This window comes from Theropithecus gelada, chromosome 15, assembly GCF_003255815.1.
Source record: "Theropithecus gelada isolate Dixy chromosome 15, Tgel_1.0, whole genome shotgun sequence".
NCBI lineage: Eukaryota > Metazoa > Chordata > Mammalia > Primates > Cercopithecidae > Theropithecus > Theropithecus gelada.
In genome coordinates, this window is record NC_037683.1 from 36216331 (window position 1) to 36240277 (window position 23947).

The window sequence follows — 23947 nt, forward strand, 5'->3', positions numbered from 1 at the left end:
GGCAACCTGGTCTAGAATGAAAATAGAAATGGATTCAAAGTCAAATTCTGCCACTTAGTAGCAACTTGACCAGGTAACTGGTTATCCTTTTAAAGCCTTAGTTTATCTAAATTGTGATATTAATGTTGCTCTTGTAAGTTTGTTATGGGGACTAAATTAAATGATGTACATAAAGTGCCTTGGGTACTCTCTGATAGGGGACTCCATGATAATTTGTGGTCTCATGGAGGGAGCCCTGGGAAGGTTTAGGAGCCTGCCTTGGCTGTGGAGCCTTGGGAGAGCCGTCTAGCTTCCCGGGACATGGCAGCCTAGTGTTAAATGCTTAGCTCAGCAAATGTTTGTTCTGGTTTCCTTCCCATCAACTTGGTCAGTTGGGGTCTTTCACTTAGGAGTTTCTCAGTGCCTTTAAGTGGCACGGGCATGCTGGAATGATAGTGACCATGAGTTTCCAAGAAAGAAGCATAACTTCTCCTTATGTCATCCACAATTGAAATATTATTGTTAATTGAAAAAGCTTCTAGGCGGGGCACAGTGGCTCACACCTGTAATCCTAGCACTTTGGGAGGCCAAGGCGGGTGAATCACTTGAGGTCAGGAGTTCAAGACCAGCCTGGCCAACATGGGGAAACTCCGCCTCTACTAAAAATACAAAATAAGCTGGGCGTGGTGGCACGTGCCTGTAATCCCAGCTACTTGGGACGCTGAGGCAGAAGAATTGCTTGAACCCGGGAGGCGGAGGTTGCAGTGAGCTGAGGTCACGTCATTGTACTCCAGCCTGGGCAACAAGAGCGAAACCGTCTCCCAAAAAAAAAAAAAAAAAAAAAAGAAAGAAAAAGCTTCTAGTTCACTTACATCTTGGTCTATAAGGTGGTTTGTAAATTGGTTTAACCCAAGGCCTGATTCTCATATAAGTAATAGGGTACTTACGATGGAGAGAAGGCTGGAAGAGGCCTGAGCACAGGCTTCTTTTCTCTGGCACAACCCTACAAGGCCAGCCTGATTCTAGGATTATTTCTGTCCCTTCCTTATATCCTCAGGTGGGTATTTACTCCTTTTGCATCATCAGGAATAGGCTCAGTGCTTTCTTTGAACTGATTTTTTGTTTCTTTCTCTCTGCAGCTTAAAGAACAAGATCTGGGTGAATGAGTTTAGGTAAGTTGCTGTCTTTCTGGCACCTTTAGCTCAGGAGGAGGATGGTGTTGTAGGTGTCCTGGATTGAAGAAAGCTTTGGAGATTGTTTGTCACTCACACACTTATGGGTACCACCTCACCGTAAGGAGGACAGAAGCCCTGTGAACGTGTGGAGCACACAGGGGCACAGACAGATTTAGATTAGACCTGCTTTGTAGAGCTTCTGCCTAGAGCATCGTAGCTCAGTGCCTAGTGGCCCCTCCAGAGGCCTCTGAAATATCTGATGTACTGATTTCCTTGAGGAGAATCAGAAATCTCCTGTGGGTGTCTAGGGAGTTCAAGTAAGTAGTGTTGTGAGGGGAATACCTACGTGTACTTTCCCCCCAAACCAGATTCTCAAGGCTTCTTAAGGACTCAAGGACAATTTCTAGGCATGTAGCAAGGGACTAAGAAGATCTTAGAGGAAATAAGAAGCACCAAAACCATCTCTGTGCACTGTATTTCAACCCATTTTTCCATCTGGGTTTTGAAGGAACAGGTGGGACTGGGGATGGAAGAATTCTAGAGGCCAATTTGTCCATCATGAAAAATGAGATAGCTGATGTGGCTACCTCAGGGGGCCGGAAGGCTCCTTGTTACTGATTTCCACCTTTTCTGTCTGCCTTTTCCCCAAGGGCCAGGACCCTTGGATCTCTGGGCAGAGCAGACGCAGGCCCCTATAATAGCCCTCAGGCTAGAAAGGAGCCGGGACCTGTGTATAAGGCCAGTGTAGCCTACTCTGGACAGTGCAGGGTTCCCACTCTCCCAACTTCCCATCTGCTTGCCTCCAGACCCACGTTCACGCCCGAGTCACTGGGTCGGAGGAGCATCTGTGAGATGAAACACCATTCTTTCCTCGATGTCTCAGCTATCTAACTGTGTGTGTAATCAGGCCAGGTCCTCCCTGCTGGGCAGCAACCATGGGAGTTAAGAGATTGCCAACATTTATTAGAGGAAGCTGACGTGTAACTTCTCTGAGGCAAAATTTAGCCCTCCTTTGAATAGGAATTTGACTCAGTGAACCTTGTCCACACTCGCATTGAGTCTCCTGCTGAGTGGTATGTGCACCCCACTGTCTGGGTTTTAATGTCAGGCTGTTCTTTTAGGTATGGCGGGTTTTCCCTGGGTGTCAGTAATACTCAAGCACTTCCTCCGAGTCAAGAAGTTAATGATGCCATCAAACAAATGAAGAAACACCTAAAGCTGGCCAAGGTACAATATCTATCATGAGACGTATCAGAAAAATGGGCGTGTGGCTGCTGGGATGTAGGAGTAGTTGGCAGGTTAAATGGATCACCTGGCAGCTCATTGTTCTGAATATGTTGGCATACAGAGCCGTCTTTGGCATTTAGTGATTTGAGCCAGACAAAACTGAATTACTTAGTTGTACATTTAAAAGTGTAGGTCAAAAACAAATCCAGAGGCCAGGTGCCGTGGCTCATGCCTGTAATCCTAGCACTTTTGGGAGGCGGAAGTGAGTGGATCACTTGAGGTCAGGAGTTCGAGACCAGCCTGGCCAACATGGTGAAACCCCATATCTACTGAAAATACAAAAAAAAAAAAAAAAAAGCTGGGCTATTAGTGGCATACACCTGTAATCCCAGCTACTTGGGAGGCTGAGGCAGGAGAATCGCTTGAACCCTGTAGGCAGAGATTGCAGTGAGCTGAGATCGCAGCATTGCACTCCAGCCTGGGCAACAAGAGCAAAACTCCGTCTCAAAAAATATTTTTTAAAAATTCAGAGATTTAAAAGCTCTCAGCGGCCAGGTGTGGTGGCGTATGCCTGTAATTCCAGCACTTTGGGAGGCCGAGGTGAGCGGATCACAGGTCAGGAGTTTGAGACCAGCCTGGCCAACATGGTGAAACCCTGTCTCTACTAAAAAACATACAAAAATTATCTGGGCATGGTGGCGTGCGACTATAATCCCAGCTACTCGGGAGGCTGAGGTGGGAGAATTGCTTGAACCCGGGAGGTGAAGGTTGCAGTGAGCCGAGATTGTGCCACTGTGCTCCAGCCTGGGCGACAGGGCAAGACTCCGTCTCAAAAAAAGCTCTCAGAACAACCAGTTTTACAAATTTGGCCAGTTGGTAAATAAACTGGGTTTCCAACCTACTTTGCTGAAACAATCACTGACTAAATAGGAAATGAATCATTTTCTTTTTGAAGCTGGCAGGCTGGTCTGCAGGACCTGATAAGTACTCACTTCATTTCTCTCTGTCTGAAGTTTCCCATTTTTAAGTGAGAATTAAGGGGCTCCGATAAAATGGACCCTAGGATTGTGGACAGCAGTGATAGTCCTAGAATCCACAGCTCTGCTTTTGAGTGATGGACCCATGTATCTGGTACATCTGCAGGCGGAGCATGGTTCTGGCTCTTCAGATGATGCCGGTGGAGCACTTGGAGGAGTCCTCACCCCACCGTGATAACGAGACGTTAAAATCTTGGGGCTTTGCATCCCCGGATTTCTCTGTGATTCCTTCTAGACTGGTGGCATCGTGGCAGCATCACTGTTGTAGATTTCTGGTCACTTGGTTCTCAGGAGCCGTTGATTTAATGGCTTCACATTTAATTTCAGTGAACAAGGTAGTAGTGGCATTGAGCTTCACAGGGCCGTCCTGTTGTCCACAGGTTCCAGGTTGACTGTTGCCCCTTATCTATGTGAACAGTCACAACTGAGGCAGGTTTCTGTTGTTTACAGGACAGTTCTGCAGATCGATTTCTCAACAGCTTGGGAAGGTTTATGACAGGACTGGACACCAAAAATAATGTCAAGGTAAACCACGGTCTTTGTTCTAGTAGCTTTTTAATGAACGATGATCCTTATGTTTCCTGGAGCACTTTCAACTCACGGTAAAGTTGGCAGGGGCATTCACAACAGAAAAGAGCAAACTGTTAGCTCTACCAGCGAGGCAGTACGGTATAGTGTAGTGATTCAGAGAATTTGCTTTGCCACCAGACATACCAGGTAACCTTGACTAAGTTACTTAACCTATCTAAGCCTCAGTTCCCTCATCTGTGAAATGGAGACAATAATCATGGCTATCTCTAAACTGTTGTGAGAATTCAATTGAGTTAAAGGTATAAGGTCCTCCCCACAGCACCTACCCACATAGTCAGTGATCACTGTGTCCTGTACACTATAATTACTTCTCCATGTTCTCTGATCATAGTGTTTTGCTTTGGTACGTGACTAGAATTTCTTTCTGAGGTTTATGTGCATGGTTGGTGTGTGTGCACCTGCCTGCAGGAGCAGGGTTTGGGGGCATTACCTTGTACCTGGTATGGTTTCTTTCAGGTGTGGTTCAATAACAAGGGCTGGCATGCAATCAGCTCTTTCCTGAATGTCATCAACAATGCCATTCTCCGGGCCAACCTGCAAAAGGGAGAGAATCCTAGCCATTATGGAATTACTGCTTTCAATCATCCCCTGAATCTCACCAAACAGCAGCTCTCAGAGGTGGCTCTGTAAGTGTAGCTGTGTCTGAATGGATGGAGTGGGACAAGGAGAGGGTCATGGAGGAGGGCAGAAAAATAGGAAGCTCATCGTAGGGGAACAGCTGCAGAGACCATTACATTATGATAAATCTGGGTTGATCCAGGCTCTGGGCAGAAGTGATAAGTTTACGAATTGGCTGGTTGGGCTTCTTGAACTGCAGAAGAGAAAATGATACTGATATGTAAAAATCGTAACATTTAGTGAATTCATATAAAGTGAGTTCAAAAATTGTTAAGTAAATTATAATTTAATTATAAGTGTTTAATCAGTTTGATTTGTTTAAAAACCACTGTTTTAAACTTGGTGGAATATGTTTTTATTAGCTTGTATCTTTAATTCCTAAGTTAAGCTGTGTGTGTGTGTGCGTGTGTGTGTGTGTGAGAGAGAGAGAGAGAGAAAGAGAGAAGTTTAAAGCCAGGATGAGCTAGTTTAAAGTATGCAGGCTTTGGAGTCATACAGATGTGGGTTTGAATCTGGTCTCTAAACTTTATAGATGTATGATATTAACTGAGGCAATTCATGTAAATTGCCAAGCCCAGCACTCAGCACAGAGTTGATATTTAGCACACATTAGATGCCTTTCCTGTATATGGAGCATGGCAGTTCCTGTTTCTGCTTAACTCCTACAGGATACTAATATAGGACACTAGGATCTTTATACCAAGACCCCGTGTAATGGGCTTATAAGACCATTCTTCTTATAAGAATCTGTTAAAATTTTTGTATGTGTTAAATCAATAGGCTACATACTGTTATTTTCAAGTTGATTTACAGCCAGAAAAAATTAATTTATTTGAGTAGTTGCACAGTAATATTTCTGTTCTCATTTAGTTTTCAAGCCCCACTAGTCCTTTGTGTGTGAAAATTTACAACTTACTACTCTTACAAGGTCACGAACAGTGGACCAAAGTGAATACCATTAACCACTCTGACTTCCTTCATTAGTTTTATTGTGGCAGTGGTATCACAATTTGACCTCAGTAGTATCAGTTTGGCATTTACATTGTCAAATTTTTTGACTTAAAAATAATCATCTTAACCCTGAATAAAATGTGTCTGGTGAACAGATGTTTTTCCTTGGGCTGTGCCTCAGATATCTGTGTGTGTCTGTGTGTCCGTGTGTCCGTGTCCTCACTGATTGAGCCCCAGTTGCATCAAAGACCCCTCAGATTTTCACACCCTTTTTCTTTCCAGGATGACCACATCAGTGGATGTCCTTGTGTCCATCTGCGTCATCTTTGCGATGTCCTTCGTCCCAGCCAGCTTTGTCGTATTCCTGATCCAGGAGCGGGTCAGCAAAGCAAAGCACCTGCAGTTCATCAGTGGCGTGAAGCCAGTCATCTACTGGCTCTCTAATTTTGTCTGGGATATGGTAAGGACACAGGCCTGCTGTATCTTTGTAATGTCTGTCAGGGCCATGGATTGATAGGGATAAGAAAGAAAGAGCCCTGGCTATCATCAGGAAATGTTCCAGCTACTCTAAAGATATATGAAAAAGGAAAAGCCAGAGGCAGGTGATCACTTTCATGACACCAAACACAGCATTGGGTACCAGAGTTCATGTCACACCAGAGGGAAAAATCTGTACACAATGATGAAAATTAATACCATTGCCACAAGAATCAGAGAGATGCAAGTCAAAATTCCAAGTCAATGCCTCTAATTTTTCTGATGGGTTTTAACCTCCAGAGTCAGAATGTTCTTTGCCTTACTAGGAAAGCCATCTGTCATTTGAAAACTCTGTACATTTTATCAGCAGCTTATCCATCCATTGCAAACATGTTTTTGTGCCAGCTACAATATATTGCTTCTATGTGGACCAATATGGGGGACTTGAAGGAATTCTAAAGTTCTAATTATTGTAAAGTACAGTTGAAATATATCTTCCTGTAACTTCCATTAACTATAAGCTACACAGAGCAAATGTAATTCTTCTCCCACTGAACAAGTCCCTGAATATTTAAAAACAACTCTCATACTCTCATTTAACCTGAGTATTCCCCAGATAAGATGATATATGAGAATATATCTTGTAACCTCCAAAGCACTGTACAAATGTGAGCAGTGATGGTGGAGATGATGATGAGGTCTTTGCTGTTCATACCAAGGCTCTTAGACTTTGTCACTCTTCTGATCCGATTGTCCTTGTATGGCCATGCTCTCTATTGTTAATGTCCCGTTTCAAAAGCAAAGCCAAGAATTAACCTCGTGTTCAGGCTGTGGTCTGAATGGTTATGAGTCTAGAGGGAGTTAATCTTTAGCCGACACTTATATTCCTACAGCACAAAGACTTTGCATTTTGGAAGGAGCACTGTCTTACTGGCAACTTAGTGGTAAACCAAAAACCTCCATTTCACACCAATGATTGTGAAATTCGGGTCTCCTTCATTCTATACAAATTCATTTTTTTTGAACCTAAACTTTATATTTATCCATATTAAATTACATGTGTTTTATTTTTGTTTTAGCTTGATTCAGTAATTACTCCAGTCAGTAAACACAGACTGAATGCTATGTGTCTGACTTATGCCAGGCATAGGTGATTCAGAGATGAAAGGTCAAGTCCCTGAACCCATCTCTTATCTTCCTGGGTATTATCTGTAGCTCCTAAAATTTGCTAGAAGCATGTCTTCATCTAAGTTGTTGATAAACACATCAAGTAGCACAGGACTGAGGCAGAGTCCTGTAGTCAGAAGCTGCAGTTCTTCTAGCAGCTAACAAGCCCACTATTACTTCCCTGCCTGTGATTTGCTCTGCCAGCTATGAATTCTCATAATTGTCCTATCGTCAAGTCTTTATTTGTGCATTTTACTGCTTGATACACTGTCAGGACAGACTTTAAAATTATTCTCAGTGCGATGAAACAATTCTGACATTCATGTTATGAGCAGTTACCTCATAAATAGATTACATGTGAGATTGAACTTGGGCAGACTGTAATATAGCATTAATGATGAAACAGACACAATCATCTTCGGGAAGAAGAATGGAAGCTTATTTGCTGCCTGTGAAATTGAAATTACTCTGACTGGGAATCCATCGTTCAGTTTACTGAGCGTGACACCTTGGCTTGGCTGTTGGAAAGACAGAAAGGGCATGTAGTTTATAAAATCAGCCAAGGGGAAAATGCTTGTCAAAGTGTATTGTCCGGTATTTTGATTAATAGTTTATGTGGCTTCATTAATTCAGAGTTACTTTCCAATATGTTTATCTGCCCTTTCTTGTCTAATGATGGTGAAGACTTGTGTGATGCATTGTGTATTTGATTTAGGGGTAAACTGTATGTCTTTGTTTTCACTTTTAGTGCAATTACGTTGTCCCTGCCACACTGGTCATTATCATCTTCATCTGCTTCCAGCAGAAGTCCTATGTGTCCTCCACCAACCTGCCTGTGCTAGCCCTTCTACTTTTGCTGTATGGGTAAGTCACCTCTGAGTGAGGGAACTGCACAGTGGATAAGGCATTTTGTGCCCAGTGTCAGGAGGAGGACAGGGGACTCTCAGTAGACACTTACCTTTTTGTGTCTCACCAGGTGGTCAATCACACCTCTCATGTACCCAGCCTCCTTCGTGTTCAAGATCCCCAGCACAGCCTATGTGGTGCTCACCAGCGTGAACCTCTTCATCGGCATCAATGGCAGCGTGGCCACCTTTGTGTTGGAGCTCTTCACCGACAATGTGAGTCATGCAGAGAGAACACTCCTGCTGCGATGAGCATCTCTGGGAGCCAGAGGACAGTGTTTAATTGTGATCTTATTCTACTTGTCAGTGGCATTGACGCTGCTGACTGCCTTGTCCTTTCTGCAGAGTCTGTCTTCCCTGAGAAGGCAAAGCACCTTTCTTTCTTGCTGTGCCGTACATTTTGCTGGTCAAGCCTTTCAGTTTCTTTTGACAGTTTTTTTTTTTCTTTCTTTTTTCAGTGTTGCTTTTACCAAGAGTAGCTCCTCTGCCTTCCACTTTACACACGAGAGCTGGGTGATGCCATTCAATCCCAAGACTTTTACCATCACTCCTCTTGGTGTTTTTATTGTCATCTCTAAGATCTATGCCTTTAGCCTTGTTCATAACCTTGAACTCTAATCTCACATTCTCACTTGCCTGTAGATTGCTCCATTTAGATAGTATATAGATACTCCAAACTGGACATGTCCTAGTTTTCTTCGCCCCTGGAACATAATACTTTTCTTACCATCCCTGTCACACTCAGTGGCACTATCATCCACTCGGTTGCCCAAGCTGGCTCTTAGAGTTATCCTAGATGCTTGCTTTGCTGTTGCAGATTTCCCACATTCGACTGGTTGTGTTGTCAGTTCTTCCAGGTATGGACCTGTAAAATAAGGCTTCCTCTCCATTCCGGTTGGCATTGCCTTTGTCCAAACACAGCACACAAGGCCTTTTACAGTTGCACAACTCTTCCTGTCCATACCCACCACACCCTTTCCCAGCTGTAAGCTTCAGATGAGTTGTCCCCAACCACCATGCTCCTGTAAGCCTGGTTTGAAATGCCCTTCTTCTGTCACAGGGTCCGGTAGTACATCTCTTACCCTTCAAGATTTAGCTTAAATGTGAAGCTTTCCTTACTTGCTGGGAGGTGTTCTCTCTTTTCTCTGTGCTCTCAGAGTCCTCAGTCCATGCCTCCAGTACAGTGCACATCCACTTACGTGATAATTTCCTGTTTACATACTTTTCCTACTCGGAGTGGAGTCTGTTTCTTACTAACTTTTGCCTCTCCCATGCCCTAGCACAGTGCATCCAGCATATAGCCCCTTACTCAGTTGCTAGATATTTGGCCACTGTTGTCTTGTGGGGTCATACGTTCTGATGTATTTGAGAAGAATTTCTAAAATTCTGACAAAATCCTGAAACTCAAATATTGACCCAGACATGAGCAATTTGCTTTTAAAATGCTAAGGGATTTTTAATGGATTTGCTTCTGATTAAATATAGGCTGTTTCTAAGCTTTATTCATGATTTCTCCACACTCAGACCATTTCTCCAGATTTTCTAAAGAAGAGAATTTTATTGCTACATATCATCCACTATCCCTGCTGCTATTTCATTGGTATCTGAATTAAAAGGTCCAGTTTGTCCCTAGAGAATCAAATTTTTCTTCACTCCCATATTTCAGAATTTGATACATTTTTAGGATAAACCATGAATGACATCCATTTCTTCTCCCTCGCCCTCCCTTCCCTCCCTTTTCTTTTTATTTTAGAAGCTGAATAATATCAATGATATCCTGAAGTCTGTGTTCTTGATCTTCCCACATTTTTGCCTGGGACGAGGGCTCATTGACATGGTGAAAAACCAGGCAATGGCTGATGCCCTGGAAAGGTTTGGTGAGTGAAGCAGTGGTTGTAGGATGCTTTAATGGGGATGGCACGCTGCATAGGCCTTGGTACCCTGGACTTTGTTTTGGAAAGAAGCAGGTGACTAAGCACAGGATGTTCCCCCACCCCCATGCCCAGTGATAGGGCTCATGCCAACCCAGCTGGTTGTGGCATGGGTTTTGTGACACAATCATTTGTCTGTGTCTCCAATAGCATTGAGAAAAGTGAAAGGGCAGTTTTGAAGGTAAGGAAAATAGTGGCATTTGCTTGGATCCATTGGCTCATGCCACTGACTGGGTTGGTCGAGGCCCTGGAAAAGTCAAACCACAGCTTTGAGAATTAGAAGGTCAGGGAATCAGAAGGAAAGATGCTAACTTTGGCTCTATTAGGCGAATCATGTGTCTGCAGATGAGGTCATATAGTATCTTTTACACAGTCTATAAAATGATAATGTATTACATCTTTTTCTACGTTTAGAATGGTTAAAAATATTTCTCCCGTAGCCATATGATTATTATTCATCCACTAGCTAATATAGTCAAATGGGCCATATTATTTAGTGGTCATAGAAGAGGGGCTTTTTCCAACTTTGGGTACAAAGGAGATATATAAGAAATGTAAGGAATATTTACATGGAACTAGATTTAATGGAATCTAGTGATTAAATTGATTCATTAGGATATATGCTCCTGAAAGGAGCATCTGCTTAAAGTGCTAATATTTCTTATTACTAAAACTTAGAATTTCTTAAAAATATTGTAAAAATTACTTGGGTTATTTGCCTTTTTAAAAGGATTTTTGGCATGTTTCATTAACACTAGATATCTTCAGTGAAGTCACAAATCTAATACACATTAGCTCTGAAATTCTGATTGCTACTGGGCCATAAAAAGTTTTCCCATATCAGACTTGGAAAGTGATCACTCACTTGTTACTTTTTTTTCCCTCTTTGTCATGGGTGATAGCCATTGGTGTTTATTGGAAGATTGGTGAATTTTTACGAACATAGACCCAAATTTGAGGAAGGGCCATGGTTTTTGATCCCTCCATTCTGACTGGATCTCTGCATTATGTCTACTAGGGGAGAACCGCTTTGTGTCACCATTATCTTGGGACTTGGTGGGACGAAACCTCTTCGCCATGGCCGTGGAAGGGGTGGTGTTCTTCCTCATTACTGTTCTGATCCAGTACAGATTCTTCATCAGGCCCAGGTGAGCTTTGTCTTAGAACCCATGGAGCACGTGGCTGAGGGTCACAGGGGAAGCGCACAGGGAAACACTCACCAATGGGGGTTGGATTGAACCGAACTCAAAATATGTGATAAAACTGATTTTCCTGGCGCGGGCATCCGGCAGCCCCTCCCTGCCCATCCTGGAAACTGTGGTGAGTGGGTTTTATGATACTCCGTTAGAGACTGAATCTTTGTCCTGAAAAATAGTTTGAAAGGTTCATTTGTCTTATTTTTTCCCCCCTAAGACCTGTAAATGCAAAGCTCCCTCCTCTGAATGATGAAGATGAAGATGTGAGGCGGGAAAGACAGAGAATTCTTGATGGTGGAGGCCAGAATGACATCTTAGAAATCAAGGAGTTGACGAAGGTGAGAGTGTAAAGGTTACAATAGCTCATCTTCAGTTTTTTTCAGCTTTATGTGCTGTAACCCTGCAGTTTGCTGACTTGCTTAATAAAAGGGCATATGTTCCCAAAATGTCCATCTGTACCAAGGTTCTGTCGGTTTTATTTTAAAAACACCATGGAGACTTCTTAAAGAATTCTTACTGAGAATACTTTTGTAATATGAATTCCCGTTCTTGAATATATTGGTTTTCTATGCTTACATTTATGTGTTAGTTGTTAAAACATACTAGTATTGTATATCTAGTCAAAACCGAGGTAGGGAGAATAAATGGTTGATTTTGAGTTTCATAGTCCAAAAAGCTGCTATATTGCCAGTGCCCAAGAGGGTCTATATCAGCTCTCCAGATGCCAGCATCTCCAAATTTTACTTTTTTGTAATCTGTATAGTATTTGCAATATTTTTATTACAAATTTCTACTCTGTGGAATTTAATTTTTAAAATACCTGCAACACATATATATGTTGAATAAATGAAAAATTATGTAGATATTAATGAATAATATGGTTCTAAAAAGACAGGTTAAAAAGTTTAAGTTCACTTTTATTTTGAGCTTCAGAATCATTCAGAAGCCAGTTGCGACAAACACAGACCTAGGCTCTTAGCACATCAGATATGCCTATGGCTTAGGCTTATTGACAAGTGTTATGTTGTGGTGTATGTGGTTTATAGTCCTGCCTTCCACAGTTGCCTGGGAGAGCTGTGAGTCACTGAGGCTCACGAATGTTTACATTTTGTTTGTTGCAGATATATAGAAGGAAGCGGAAGCCTGCTGTTGACAGGATTTGTGTGGGCATTCCTCCTGGTGAGGTAAAGACACTCTGTCTGTATTGTGTTTGTCCCTATTAATTCAGACTGTCTCTACCCAGTCAAGCGACAATGCTTGAGACGGGGTAAAAGCGGATTTTAAAGGCTTCTCTATTTATGTCAGGATGGAGCAATTAGTCATCGAGAAGAAAGGGACCCTGTATGTCAAGAGAATGATTTTAGAGAATCCAATGCAATTTAAGAAAAAGCATGGGGCTGGGCGCGTGATTCCTGCCTGTAATCCCAGCACTTTGGGAGGCCGAGGCGAGGAGATCACGAGGTCAGGAGATTGAGACCATCCTGGCCAACATGGTGAAACCCCGTCTCCACTAAAAATACAAAAATTAGCCAGGCATAGTAGTATGTGCCTGTAGTGCCAGCTACTCAGGAGGCAGAGGCAGGAGAATAGCTTGAACCTGGGAGGGGGAGGTTGCAGTGAGCCGAGATTGCGCCGCTGCAGTCCAGCCTGGTGACAGAGTGAGACTCCGTCTCAACAACAACAAAAACAGAAAAAGCATGCACATCTAAAACATGCTTTTGTGATACATTTCAGGTGGTGATGACATTCAAATTGATTTTTAAAAATAGATTTTCTCCTTTCTGGTTTCTGTTTGTGTTCTTTTATGCCCTTTTGCCAGAGTAGGTGGTGCAATTTGGATAGCTGGCTTTCATTACCGTTTTTCACACATTAACTTGGGCCTCAACCTGACAACTCAAATAATATTTATAAATACAGCCATACTTAAAATAGTCCCGTTATGAAATACATGTTTAAATATCTATACGATGTCTTAAAACCAAGAAATTATTTGATTATTTGCTGATATTTCAGAATGAAGATTTGAGGTGGTTACCTGTTAGGGGGCATTTATATTCATGTTTTTAGAGTTTGCTTATACAACTTAATCTTTCTTTTTCAGTGCTTTGGGCTCCTGGGAGTTAATGGGGCTGGAAAATCATCAACTTTCAAGATGTTAACAGGAGATACCACTGTTACCAGAGGAGATGCTTTCCTTAACAAAAATAGGTGAGAAAAGAAGTGGCCTGTATTTTGCTGCAAAGACTTTGTTTTTAGTTTATTTAAAGAAATAGATTGTTATTTTTGATTACAGTGGTACTTTTAGAGTTCATAAAAATGTTGAAATGTAGTAAAGGGTAAAGAAGCACATAAAATCATCCACAATTTCAGTATCTAGAGATAATCACAATTTACATTTTCCTTTCAGTCTCATTCTCTTCTTTTAACAGTTTTACTCAGGTATAACTTACATACCATATAATTTACTTGTTTTTTTAAGAGTACAATTCAGTGATTTTTGGTAAATTGAGAGTTTTGCAACCATCACCACAATCCAGTTTTAGAACTTTTCCATCACCCCAAATCTATCTTATATACACATATAAATGTGCCACAAAATTGAGATCATACTGTATATAGAGTTTAAAATTAGCTTTTATTGTTAATGAGTGTATTATGAATATTTCCCAATGGGTTACATTTCCTAAGATACAGAATTTTACATTGCTACATAAAATTTCCCTATGTACATGTACCTATAATTTATTTAATAAATTCCTTATAAATGTTGGACACATATTAGTTTCCATTTTTCACTATGTAAATATGTCCCTGTATACATCTTTTATTATTTCCTCAGGAACAATTCCTACAAAGTAAATTGCCCTCTCTAAAGAGCATACAAATTGACAGAGACACCATTAGGCCATTTTCTGAGACTGCACAGGTCACAAAGCAATCTGATCTTTGGGAATACAACTACATTTTACAGGCCTCTTAGATAATGTTACTCTAAGTACTTTACGTGGGGTATCTCTGGGCTTTTTTTTTTTTTTTTTTTTAATTTGTGAGATGGAGTTTTGCTCTTACTGCCCAGGCTGGAGTGCAATGGGGCGACCTCGGCTCACTGCAACCTCCACCTCCCAAGTTCAAGCGATTCTTCTGCCTCAGCCTCCCAAGTAGCTGAGATTACAGGTGCCTGCCACAATGCCCAGCTAATTTTTTTGTATTTTCAGTAGAGATGGGGTTTCACCATGTTGGCCAGACTGGTCTCGAGCTCCTGACCTCAGGTGATCCACCTGCCTCAGCCTCCCAAAGTTCTGGGGTTACAGGCGTGAGCCACTGTGCCTGGCTTCTCTGGACTTACTATGTGGCGAGATAGTATAAGGCAGTGGCTTTCAAAGTTTTCTGGCCATGAACCTTGTGGGAAATACATTTTGTATCTCAACCTCGTAAGTACACACAGACATGTAGACACTCACGTGTATAACCTAGAATTTCATAAAGCAGTACCTACTGTTACTAATTGTAGTGCACTCTGCTATTTCTTATTCTACTTTATACTGCGTCATTAAAAAAGTGCTGGTCATGACCCACTAAATTTATTTCCCAACCCACTAATGAGCAATGACTCACAATTTGAACACACTGGATGGGGGATAGCCAATTGAAAAGAGCAAGGAAATTAGTGTATTCCTGATCTCCTCTCCTGTCTCTTACATTTTTGCAGTAGCAATGTAAAGGAGTCCTAAGAGAGCAGACATTCTGGGAATAGCAGGCCTACCGCTGTACAACTGCTTTCCTAGGCTCGACCCTAGTACCAAGCTCCTGACGCATATAGCAGTGGCAGTCATAACCAGCTCATAGTAAGGTTTGGCACAGGGACTGGTTGTAAGAACTGATTTGGTTGGTATAGCTGTGAGGGCCCGGCACGGTGTCCATGTGTGCCTCAATCCTAATTCTGAAAAAGGCTGACCCTGGGAGTGCTAATTAGATACACAGAGAGGAATGCATGCTGCCGAAAGGCCAGGTTCATGGCGATGCCGCTGTGGCTGAGGTGCAGTCACCAGTCTGGAATGTGGACACGGAACTTCTCTCACATCTGATTCTTCACTTGACTGGATTCATAGAACCCAAAAGCCACCCCACCAACATAAATTGTGTCTCTAGGTTCTGTGTTGCTCACACCCAAAATTCCTGGGCCTTCTCACTTGGTGTGTATGAATGGTGCATATGAGCGAAGTCTAGGATGAGGCCTTAGCGTTAAAGCCCCAGGGTAGTGTGACTGAGATTGTTGGTAAAGAGTGTGCAGTGGTTGGCATGACCTCAGAAATTCTGAAATGGGACTGCATCTGCAGACTGAAGTGTTGAGAGAGCCAGGGAGGTGCAAGGACTGGGCAGGGCAGAGGCAGGAACCCTGCTTGCCAGGAAGAACTAGCATCCTGGGGGCAGAGAGGCTGTCCTTTCAAGTAGCAGCAGATGTACTGGTATCTTTGTAATGGAGAAGCATACTTTCTACGAACATTAGGCCAGATTGTCTGACCAGAGTATCTCTACCTGCTTAACATCTAAGTAGTTTTCTTATCCTTTGCAGTATCTTATCAAACATACATGAAGTACATCAGAACATGGGCTACTGCCCTCAGTTTGATGCCATCACAGAGCTGTTGACTGGGAGAGAACACGTGGAGTTCTTTGCCCTTTTGAGAGGAGTCCCAGAGAAAGAAGTTGGCAAGGTACTGTGGGCACCTGAAAGCCAGCCTGTCTCCTTGGGCATCCTGACAATATGTACCTTATGGCTTTTCCACACACATTGACTTCAGGCTGTTTTTCCTCATGAATGCAGCAGCACGAAATGCTGGTTCTTTGTATCTGCTTTCAGGGTGGGAACCTGTAATGGTGGTGGGGCAGGGCTGGGTGGGCAGAGAGGGAGTGCTTCTCCCTGTTTTGGCTCCTCACCAGTTGTTGGGTTACGATGATAGAATCTAGTCCTACTCAGTGAAAGAACTTTCATATATATATGTGTAGGACAGCATGATAAAATTCCCAAGCCAGACCAAAGTCAAGGTGCTTTTCATCACTGTAGGTTGGTGAGTGGGCGATTCGGAAACTGGGCCTCGTGAAGTATGGAGAAAAATATGCTGGTAACTACAGTGGAGGCAACAAGCGCAAGCTCTCTACAGCCATGGCTTTGATCGGCGGGCCTCCTGTGGTGTTTCTGGTGAGTGTCACTGTGGATTGAAAACTGTTGTTCCGGCCTGAGTGGAAAACATGACTTTTCAAAAGTCCTATACGTCCAGGGCTGTTGTGTGATTGGCTTGTCTCCCACCAGGGACAGCAGAGCCACCTTGGAGAAGCTGAGGGAAGCTTCTCCCTTGGCATACACTGGGAGCACTGTACCATGCCTGCAGATGTTCCCAAATAGAGACACTCCAAGCACTTTGTTTCTGAGTGTGATTGAGGCTGGATATGTGATTTGATCTTTCTCTGGAACATTCTTTCTAATCATCTTTGTGTTCGTTCCCTGAAAATGGAGAGTGTAGACACAGCTTTAAAATCCCCAGGGTAGCAACTAGGTCATAGTTCCTTACACATGGATAGATGAAAAACAGATCAGACTGGGCAGTGGGCCTTGACCCTTTTTCTTTTGTAGACCAGAGCATTGATGTTATTACCAGAAGAAGCCTTTGAGGCTTTTATGTATTCCAGACCACATGGGTCTGGAATTTGTTTCTGTGAGGCTAACAATTGCAATATACTAGGGTAATCTGAGTGAGCTGGAATAAAAAAGAAAAAAAAAAGGAATTTCACCCCAATCTTATACTGACTTCAATAGAGATTTCAGACAAAAAGTTATTTTAGTATATACTTATCAGTCATGAAAACATAATTACAATTAAATGGGCTTTTTCCTTCCCTATTTATTTGGAGAAATTTGTTTAATTCTATAAAAAAGTACTCAGAATATCTGAGTTTCCTGCATCAATAAGACATTTATAATGATGACCTTGTTTACAAATGAATTTGGAACTTTAATTCTTTGGTCCATCAAGAATAATCAGAATGGTAAGTTAAAATTTAAGCTGTTTCAAAGATGCTTCTTCATTTAAAAGCAAATTTATCTTTGATTTTTTTCCCCCAGCAAATAAGACTTATTTTATTCTAATTACAGGATGAACCCACCACAGGCATGGATCCCAAAGCCCGGCGGTTCTTGTGGAATTGTGCCCTAAGTGTTGTCAAGGAGGGGAGATCAGTAGTGCTTACATCTCATAGGTCCGTAGTAAAGTCTTGGCTTCTACACTGTGGGCTGTTTTAACTTTCCAAGTAGAATATGCGATCATTTTGTAAAAATTAGAAAATACAGAAAAGCAAAGAGTAAAACAATTATTACCTGAAATTATACAACTTGGAAACAACTACTGTCTTCACTGGGCTGTTTATGTTTGCAGAATTTTCCTATGCAAATCTGTGTGTGTGTCTGTGTGTGTGTGTGTGTGTGTGTGTATGTATTCTTAGAAAAATGCATGCCTAGTATAAATATCGCTCTTTTTCACTTAACATATTGTAAACATTATTCCAGGTCAGTGCATTTAGGTGTCATTTCTTATAGCTGGATAGTATTCCATTAGGCTATACTCTCATTTAACTATTCCCCTTTTTGTAGACATTTGGATTATTTCCAACTTGTTCACAATTGTAAACAGCACTACAGTGAACAGCATCATCCCTATATCCACATGTACTTGTAACAGGATATGATTCCCTAGGAAGCTGGAATGCTGGAAGTCATGGTGACGTTCTGATGGTTATAGAGAATCTCTCTAAAATGAAAACCTCTTTCTTTTTTACCGCAGTATGGAAGAATGTGAAGCTCTTTGCACTAGGATGGCAATTATGGTCAATGGAAGGTTCAGGTGCCTTGGCAGTGTCCAGCATCTAAAAAATAGGTAACAAAGATAATTTCTTGGGGATAGTGCCTAGTGAGAAGGCTTGATATTTATTCTTTTGTGAGTATATAAACAATGGCTCTAAAATAAAGGGAAATAAAACTGAGCAAAATGGTATAGCGGAAAGAATGAGGGCTTTGAAGTCAGAAGTGCATTTGAATTCTGTCTTTACCATTTACTGGTCTGTGACTCCTGGGCAAGTTACTTAACTTCTCTAAGAGTCGATCTCCCTGGAAGATCTACCTGCTGGCTTTGTTCTATAGATGAAATGAAAAAAATTTACATGTGCCAGTACTGGTGAGAGCGCAAACTTTGGAGTCCAACACAAATGGGTTTGCATCCTGGCCCTACCAATTGTGAGCTCTGAGCCATGGGCAAGTGGCTAACTCCCTGGGCCTCAGTTTCTTTGTAACATCTGTCAGACTTCATGGGTCCAGGTGAGGATAAAGGAGATCATGTATTTACAGCACATGGCGTGGCGCTTCACATAAAATAAGTATTTAGTAAATGATAACTCGTTCCTTCTCTCAGAAACTTATTTCTGGGCCTGCCAGGGGCCGCCCTTTTTCATGGCACAAGTTGGGTTCCCAGGTTTAAATATTCTTTTAAATAGTTTCCTGGAGATCCTCCATTTGGATATTTTTTTTCCTGCTTTCAGGTTTGGAGACGGTTATACAATAGTAGTACGAATAGCAGGGTCCAACCCGGACCTGAAGCCTGTCCAGGATTTCTTTGGACTTGCCTTTCCTGGAAGTGTTCTAAAAGAGAAACACCGGAACATGCTACAATACCAGCTTCCATCTTCGTTATCTTCTCTGGCCAGGATATTCAGCATCCTCTCCCAGAGCAAAAAGCGACTCCACATAGAAGACTACTCTGTTTCTCAGACAACACTTGACCAAGTAAGCTTTGAGTGTCAAAACAGATTTACTTCTCAGGGTGTGGATTCCTGCCCACACACTCCTGCCCATAGGTCCAAGAGCAGTTTGTATGCTTGAATCGGTGCTTGAATTCCTGATCTACTATTACTACTAGCTATGCTTTTTACTAAACCTCTGAACCTGAAAAGGGAGATGATGCCTATGTACTGTATGGGATTATTGTGAGAATTTATTGTAATAACCATAATAACTACCATTTAGTGAGTACCTACCATGGGCCAGGCATTTTACTTGGTGCCTAATCTTATATAAATTAGATAATAAAGTACCAAATTGGTCCTGACACTTAATAGGTACTCAGTAAGTATTTTCTTCCCTCTTCCCTTTAATCAAGACTGTATGTGCCAAAGTAAATGGATGACTGAGCAGTTGGTGATGTGGGGGGCGATATATAAAGTCAATTTTTGGCTGGGCATGGTGGCTTATGCCTGTAATCCCAGCACTCAGGGAGGCCGAGGTGGGCAGATCACGAGGTCAGGAGATCGAGATCATCCTGGCCAACATGGTGAAACCCCGTCTCTACTAAAAATACAAAAATTAGCTGGGCATGGTGGTGTGCACCTGTAATCTCAACTACTTGGGAGGCTGAGGCAGGAGAATCGCTTGAATCCAGGAGGCGGAGGACAGAGTGAGACTCCATTTCAAGAAAAGAAAAAGAAAAAAAAAAAGAAAGTCAATTTTTAAGTTGTTACTGCTTTTTTCAAGTATTCTTGCCTCCTTCACACACAGTTTTCTAGTTAATCTATTTATGCAATTCTGTATGCTCCTACTTGACCTAATTTCAACACCTGGAAAAACAGAACTAGAATAAACAATGAACAAGTTGAGTGGTATTTACAAAGGTCCATCTTGATCTTTTAACAGGTATTTGTGAACTTTGCCAAGGACCAAAGTGATGATGACCACTTAAAGGACCTCTCATTACACAAAAACCAGACAGTAGTGGATGTTGCGGTTCTCACATCTTTTCTACAGGATGAGAAAGTGAAAGAAAGCTATGTATGAAGAATCCTGTTCATACGGGGTGGCTGAAAGAGGAACTAGACTTTCCTTTGCACCATGTGAAGTGTTCCGGAGAAAAGAGCCAGAAGTTGATGTGAGAAGTAATAAACTGGATACTGTACTGATACTATTCAATGCAATGCAATTCAATGCAATGAAAACAAAATTCCATTACAGGGGCAGTGCCTTTGTAGCCTGTGTCTTACATGGCTCTCAAGTGAAAGACTTGACTTTAGTTTTTTACCTATACCTATGTGAAACTCTATTATGGAACCCAGTGGACATATGGGTTTGAACTCATACTTTTTTTTGTTGTTCCTGTGTATTCTCACTGGGGTTGCAACAATTATTCATCCAGTAATCATGGCCAGTGATTATTGATCAAAATCAAAAGGCATGCACATCCTCATTCACTAAGCCATGCCATGCCAGGAGACTGGTTTCCCGGTGACACATCCATTGCTGGCAATGAGTGTGCCAGAATTATTAGTGCCAAGTTTTTCAGAAAGTTTGAAGCACCATGGTGTGTCATGCTCACTTTTGTGAAAGCTGCTCTGCTCAGAGTCTATCAACATCATTAAATATCAGTTGACAAAATGGTGCCATGTGTGGCTAACATCCTGCTTTGATTCCCTCTTTGATGAGCTGTTCTGGTAGCAGTAACATGCAACAAAAATGTGGGTGTCTCTAGGCACAGGAAACTTGGTGCCATTGTTATATTGTCCTGTGCTTTGAGCCATGGGTCTACAGGGTCATCCTTATGAGACTCTTAAATATACTTAGATCCTGGTAAGATGCAAAGAATCAACAGCCAAACTGTTGGGGCTGCAAGCTGCTGAAGCCAGGGCATGGGATTAAAGAGATTGTGCGTTCAAACCTAAGGAAGCCTGTGCCCATTTGTCCTGATTGTCGACTCACATGGTACACTGCATCTCAAGATGTTTCTTATCTGACACAAGTATATTATTATTTCTGGCTTTTTGAATTAATCTGGAAAATGAAAAGATGGAGTTGTATTTTGATGAAAATCTTTGTACTTTTTAATGTTATTTGGAATTTTAAGTTCTATCAGTGACTTCTGAATCCTAAAATGCCCCCTCTGTAGAACCCTGTGGTATAGAGGAGTATGGCTACTGCCCCACTATTTTTATTTTCTTATGTAAGTTTGCATATCAGTCATGACTAGTGCCTAGAAAGCAATGTGATGGTCAAGATCTCATGACATTATATTTGACTTTCTTTCAGATCATTTAGGATACTTTTAATCTCAATTCATCAATCAAGTATTTTTTGGGTGTATGCTGTAGCTGAAAGAGTATGTACGTATGTATAAGGATAGAGAGAAATTAAGTCTCAGTAGATTGTGCCATGTTATTCAGCTCACTGGTTTACAAATATAGGTTGTCTTGTGGTTGTAGGAGCCCACTGTAACAATATTGGGCAGCCTTTTTTTTTTTTTTTAATTGCAACAATGCAAAAGCCAAGAAAGTATAAAGGTCACAAGTATAAACAATGAATTTTTCAACAGGGAAAACAGCTAGCTTGAGAACTTGCTGAAAAACACAACTTTTGTTTATGGCATTTAGTACCTTCAAATAATTGGACACCCCATTAAATCTGACAATCTCAAATTTTTCATCTCTTCAATCACTAATCAAGAAAAATATAAAAACAACAAATGCTTCCATATGGAGCATTTTTCAGAGTTTTCTAACCTGGGCTTATTTTTCTAGTCAGTAAACATTTTTTAAAATAGTTTCACTAATGCTTACTGTTAACTGTCTTGAGAGAAAAGAAACATAGGAGAGAACTATTGTTTGGCCAAGTTCAAGTGATCTTTCAATATCATTACTAACTTCTACCTTTTCCAAAATTTGAATATTAACTCTAAAGGCGTAAGACTTCAGATTTCAAATTAATCTCTATATATTTTTTTAATTTACAGAATATTATATAACCCACTGCTGAAAAAGAAAAAAAATGATTGTTTTAGAAGTTAAAGTCAATGTTGATTTTAAATATAAGTAATGAAGGCATATTTCCAATAACTAGTGATATGGCATCATTGCATTTTATACTATCTTCAAAAATATAGAATTTATAGAATAATTTCTCCTCATTTAATATTTTTCAAAATCAAACCTCTGTTGGTTTTCTCATTTTACTAAAATCATATTCTAATTCTTCATTATAGTAAATCCATGAGCAACTCCTTACTTCAGTTTCTCTGACTTCAAGGCCATATTTTACAAAATCAAAAGGCACTGTGAACTATTTTGAAGAAAACACAACCTTTTAATACAGATTGAAAGGATCTCTTCTGAAGCTAGAAACAATCTACGGTTATACATCTTCATTAATACTGTGTTACCTTTTAAAATAGTAATCTTTTACATTTTCCTGTGTAAACCTAATTGTGGTAGAAATTTTTACTAACTCCATACTCAATCAAGCAAAATTTCTGTGTATTCCCTGTGGGATATAACTATGTGAGTTTCAGAAATTCTCAAAATACATGTCCAAAAATTTCTGCTTGTGCATCTTTTGGACACCTCAGAAAACTAATTAACAACTGTGAATATGGTAAATATAGAAGAAAATAATAAGCCCTCTATACATAAATGCCCAGCACAATTCATTGTTAAAAAACAACCAAACCTCACACTACTGTATTTCATTATCTGTACTGAAAGCAAATGCTTTGTGACTATTAAATGTTGCACATCATTCATTCACTGTATAGTAATCATTGACTAAAGGGATTTGTCTGTGTTTTCTTCTTGTGGTTGTATATATCAGGTAAAATGTTTTCCAAAGAGCCATGTGTCATGTAATACTGAACCACTTTGATATTGAGACATTAATTTGTATCCTTGTTATTATCTACTAGTAATAATGTAATACTGTAGAAATATTACTCTAATTCTTTTCAAAATTGTTGCATCCCCTTTTATAGAATGTTTCTATGTCGATAAGGATTTAGGTATGCCATTATCCCTTCTTATACACCAAGATGAAGCTGTTTTTGTGCTCTTTGTTCATCATTGGCCCTCATTCCAAGCACTTTACGCTGTCTGTAATGGGATCTATTTTTGCACTGGAATACCTGAGAATTGCAAAACTAGACAAAAGTTTCACAACAGATTTCTAAGTTAAATCATTTTCATTAAAAGGAAAAAAGAAAAAAAAATTTGTATGTCAATAACTTTATATGAAGTATTAAAAAGTGCATATTTCTATGTTGTAATATAATGAGTCACAAAATAAAGCTGTGACAGTTCTGTTGGTCTACAGAAATTTACTTTTGTGCATTTGTGGCACCACCTACTGTTGAAGGGTTATAAAGCCATTAGAAAAGTAGAGGGGAAGTGATTTGGATCAAAAGGAAAAACTTGAGAAAAGATTCAAATGTTCCCTTAATCATAAAAGAGAACTGAGGGGACTACTCGTAAATAAAAGGTTGTTTTGTATTTTCATGTTGGTTAAGATACTGAGTAACTGGTATTAAGTGTTAGAGGTTTTTAGATAAATACTCTGCTTAATGATTGTGAAGCTGCACTGAGATTTCTGAAAATGCTCTGTAGCTGAGCTTATTTAATAAATGTTCACTTGGTATAGGGGAAGCTACAAAGGCAGCCTTCAGTGCCCTTTTTTTAATTCAACCAAAAATATAAGGACACGATGTAGCAGGTATACTGGCAAGGTGCTGGGGGTGGTGGCAAGGGTGAGCAGGAAGGAGTAGATGTGGAAACAGAAATGATACTAATATCAGTGATTCTTTTCTCCTGTAATAAGTGCTGTGCAGACAACATAGGAGTAGT

The 23947-nt window shown here is 40.8% G+C and overlaps 1 protein-coding gene across 1 annotated transcript in view; it reads left to right on the forward strand.

Annotated features, from left to right (window-relative positions):
• Positions 1-23423, forward strand: part of ABCA1 (ATP binding cassette subfamily A member 1) — a 146898-nt gene extending 123475 nt beyond the window's left edge. Inside the window, exons 33-50 of the mRNA XM_025358994.1 lie at positions 1119-1151; positions 2276-2381; positions 3869-3943; positions 4466-4635; positions 5861-6038; positions 7971-8086; positions 8199-8343; positions 9881-10004; positions 11077-11206; positions 11472-11592; positions 12376-12438; positions 13356-13462; positions 15828-15969; positions 16320-16454; positions 17406-17509; positions 18091-18183; positions 18842-19085; positions 19989-23423. Of these exons, the coding sequence (XP_025214779.1) occupies positions 1119-1151; positions 2276-2381; positions 3869-3943; positions 4466-4635; positions 5861-6038; positions 7971-8086; positions 8199-8343; positions 9881-10004; positions 11077-11206; positions 11472-11592; positions 12376-12438; positions 13356-13462; positions 15828-15969; positions 16320-16454; positions 17406-17509; positions 18091-18183; positions 18842-19085; positions 19989-20129 (2227 nt within the window). The 3' untranslated portion in view covers positions 20130-23423. The remainder of the gene's footprint in view (positions 1-1118; positions 1152-2275; positions 2382-3868; positions 3944-4465; positions 4636-5860; positions 6039-7970; positions 8087-8198; positions 8344-9880; positions 10005-11076; positions 11207-11471; positions 11593-12375; positions 12439-13355; positions 13463-15827; positions 15970-16319; positions 16455-17405; positions 17510-18090; positions 18184-18841; positions 19086-19988) is intronic.
• The last annotated feature ends 524 nt before the right edge of the window (positions 23424-23947 follow it).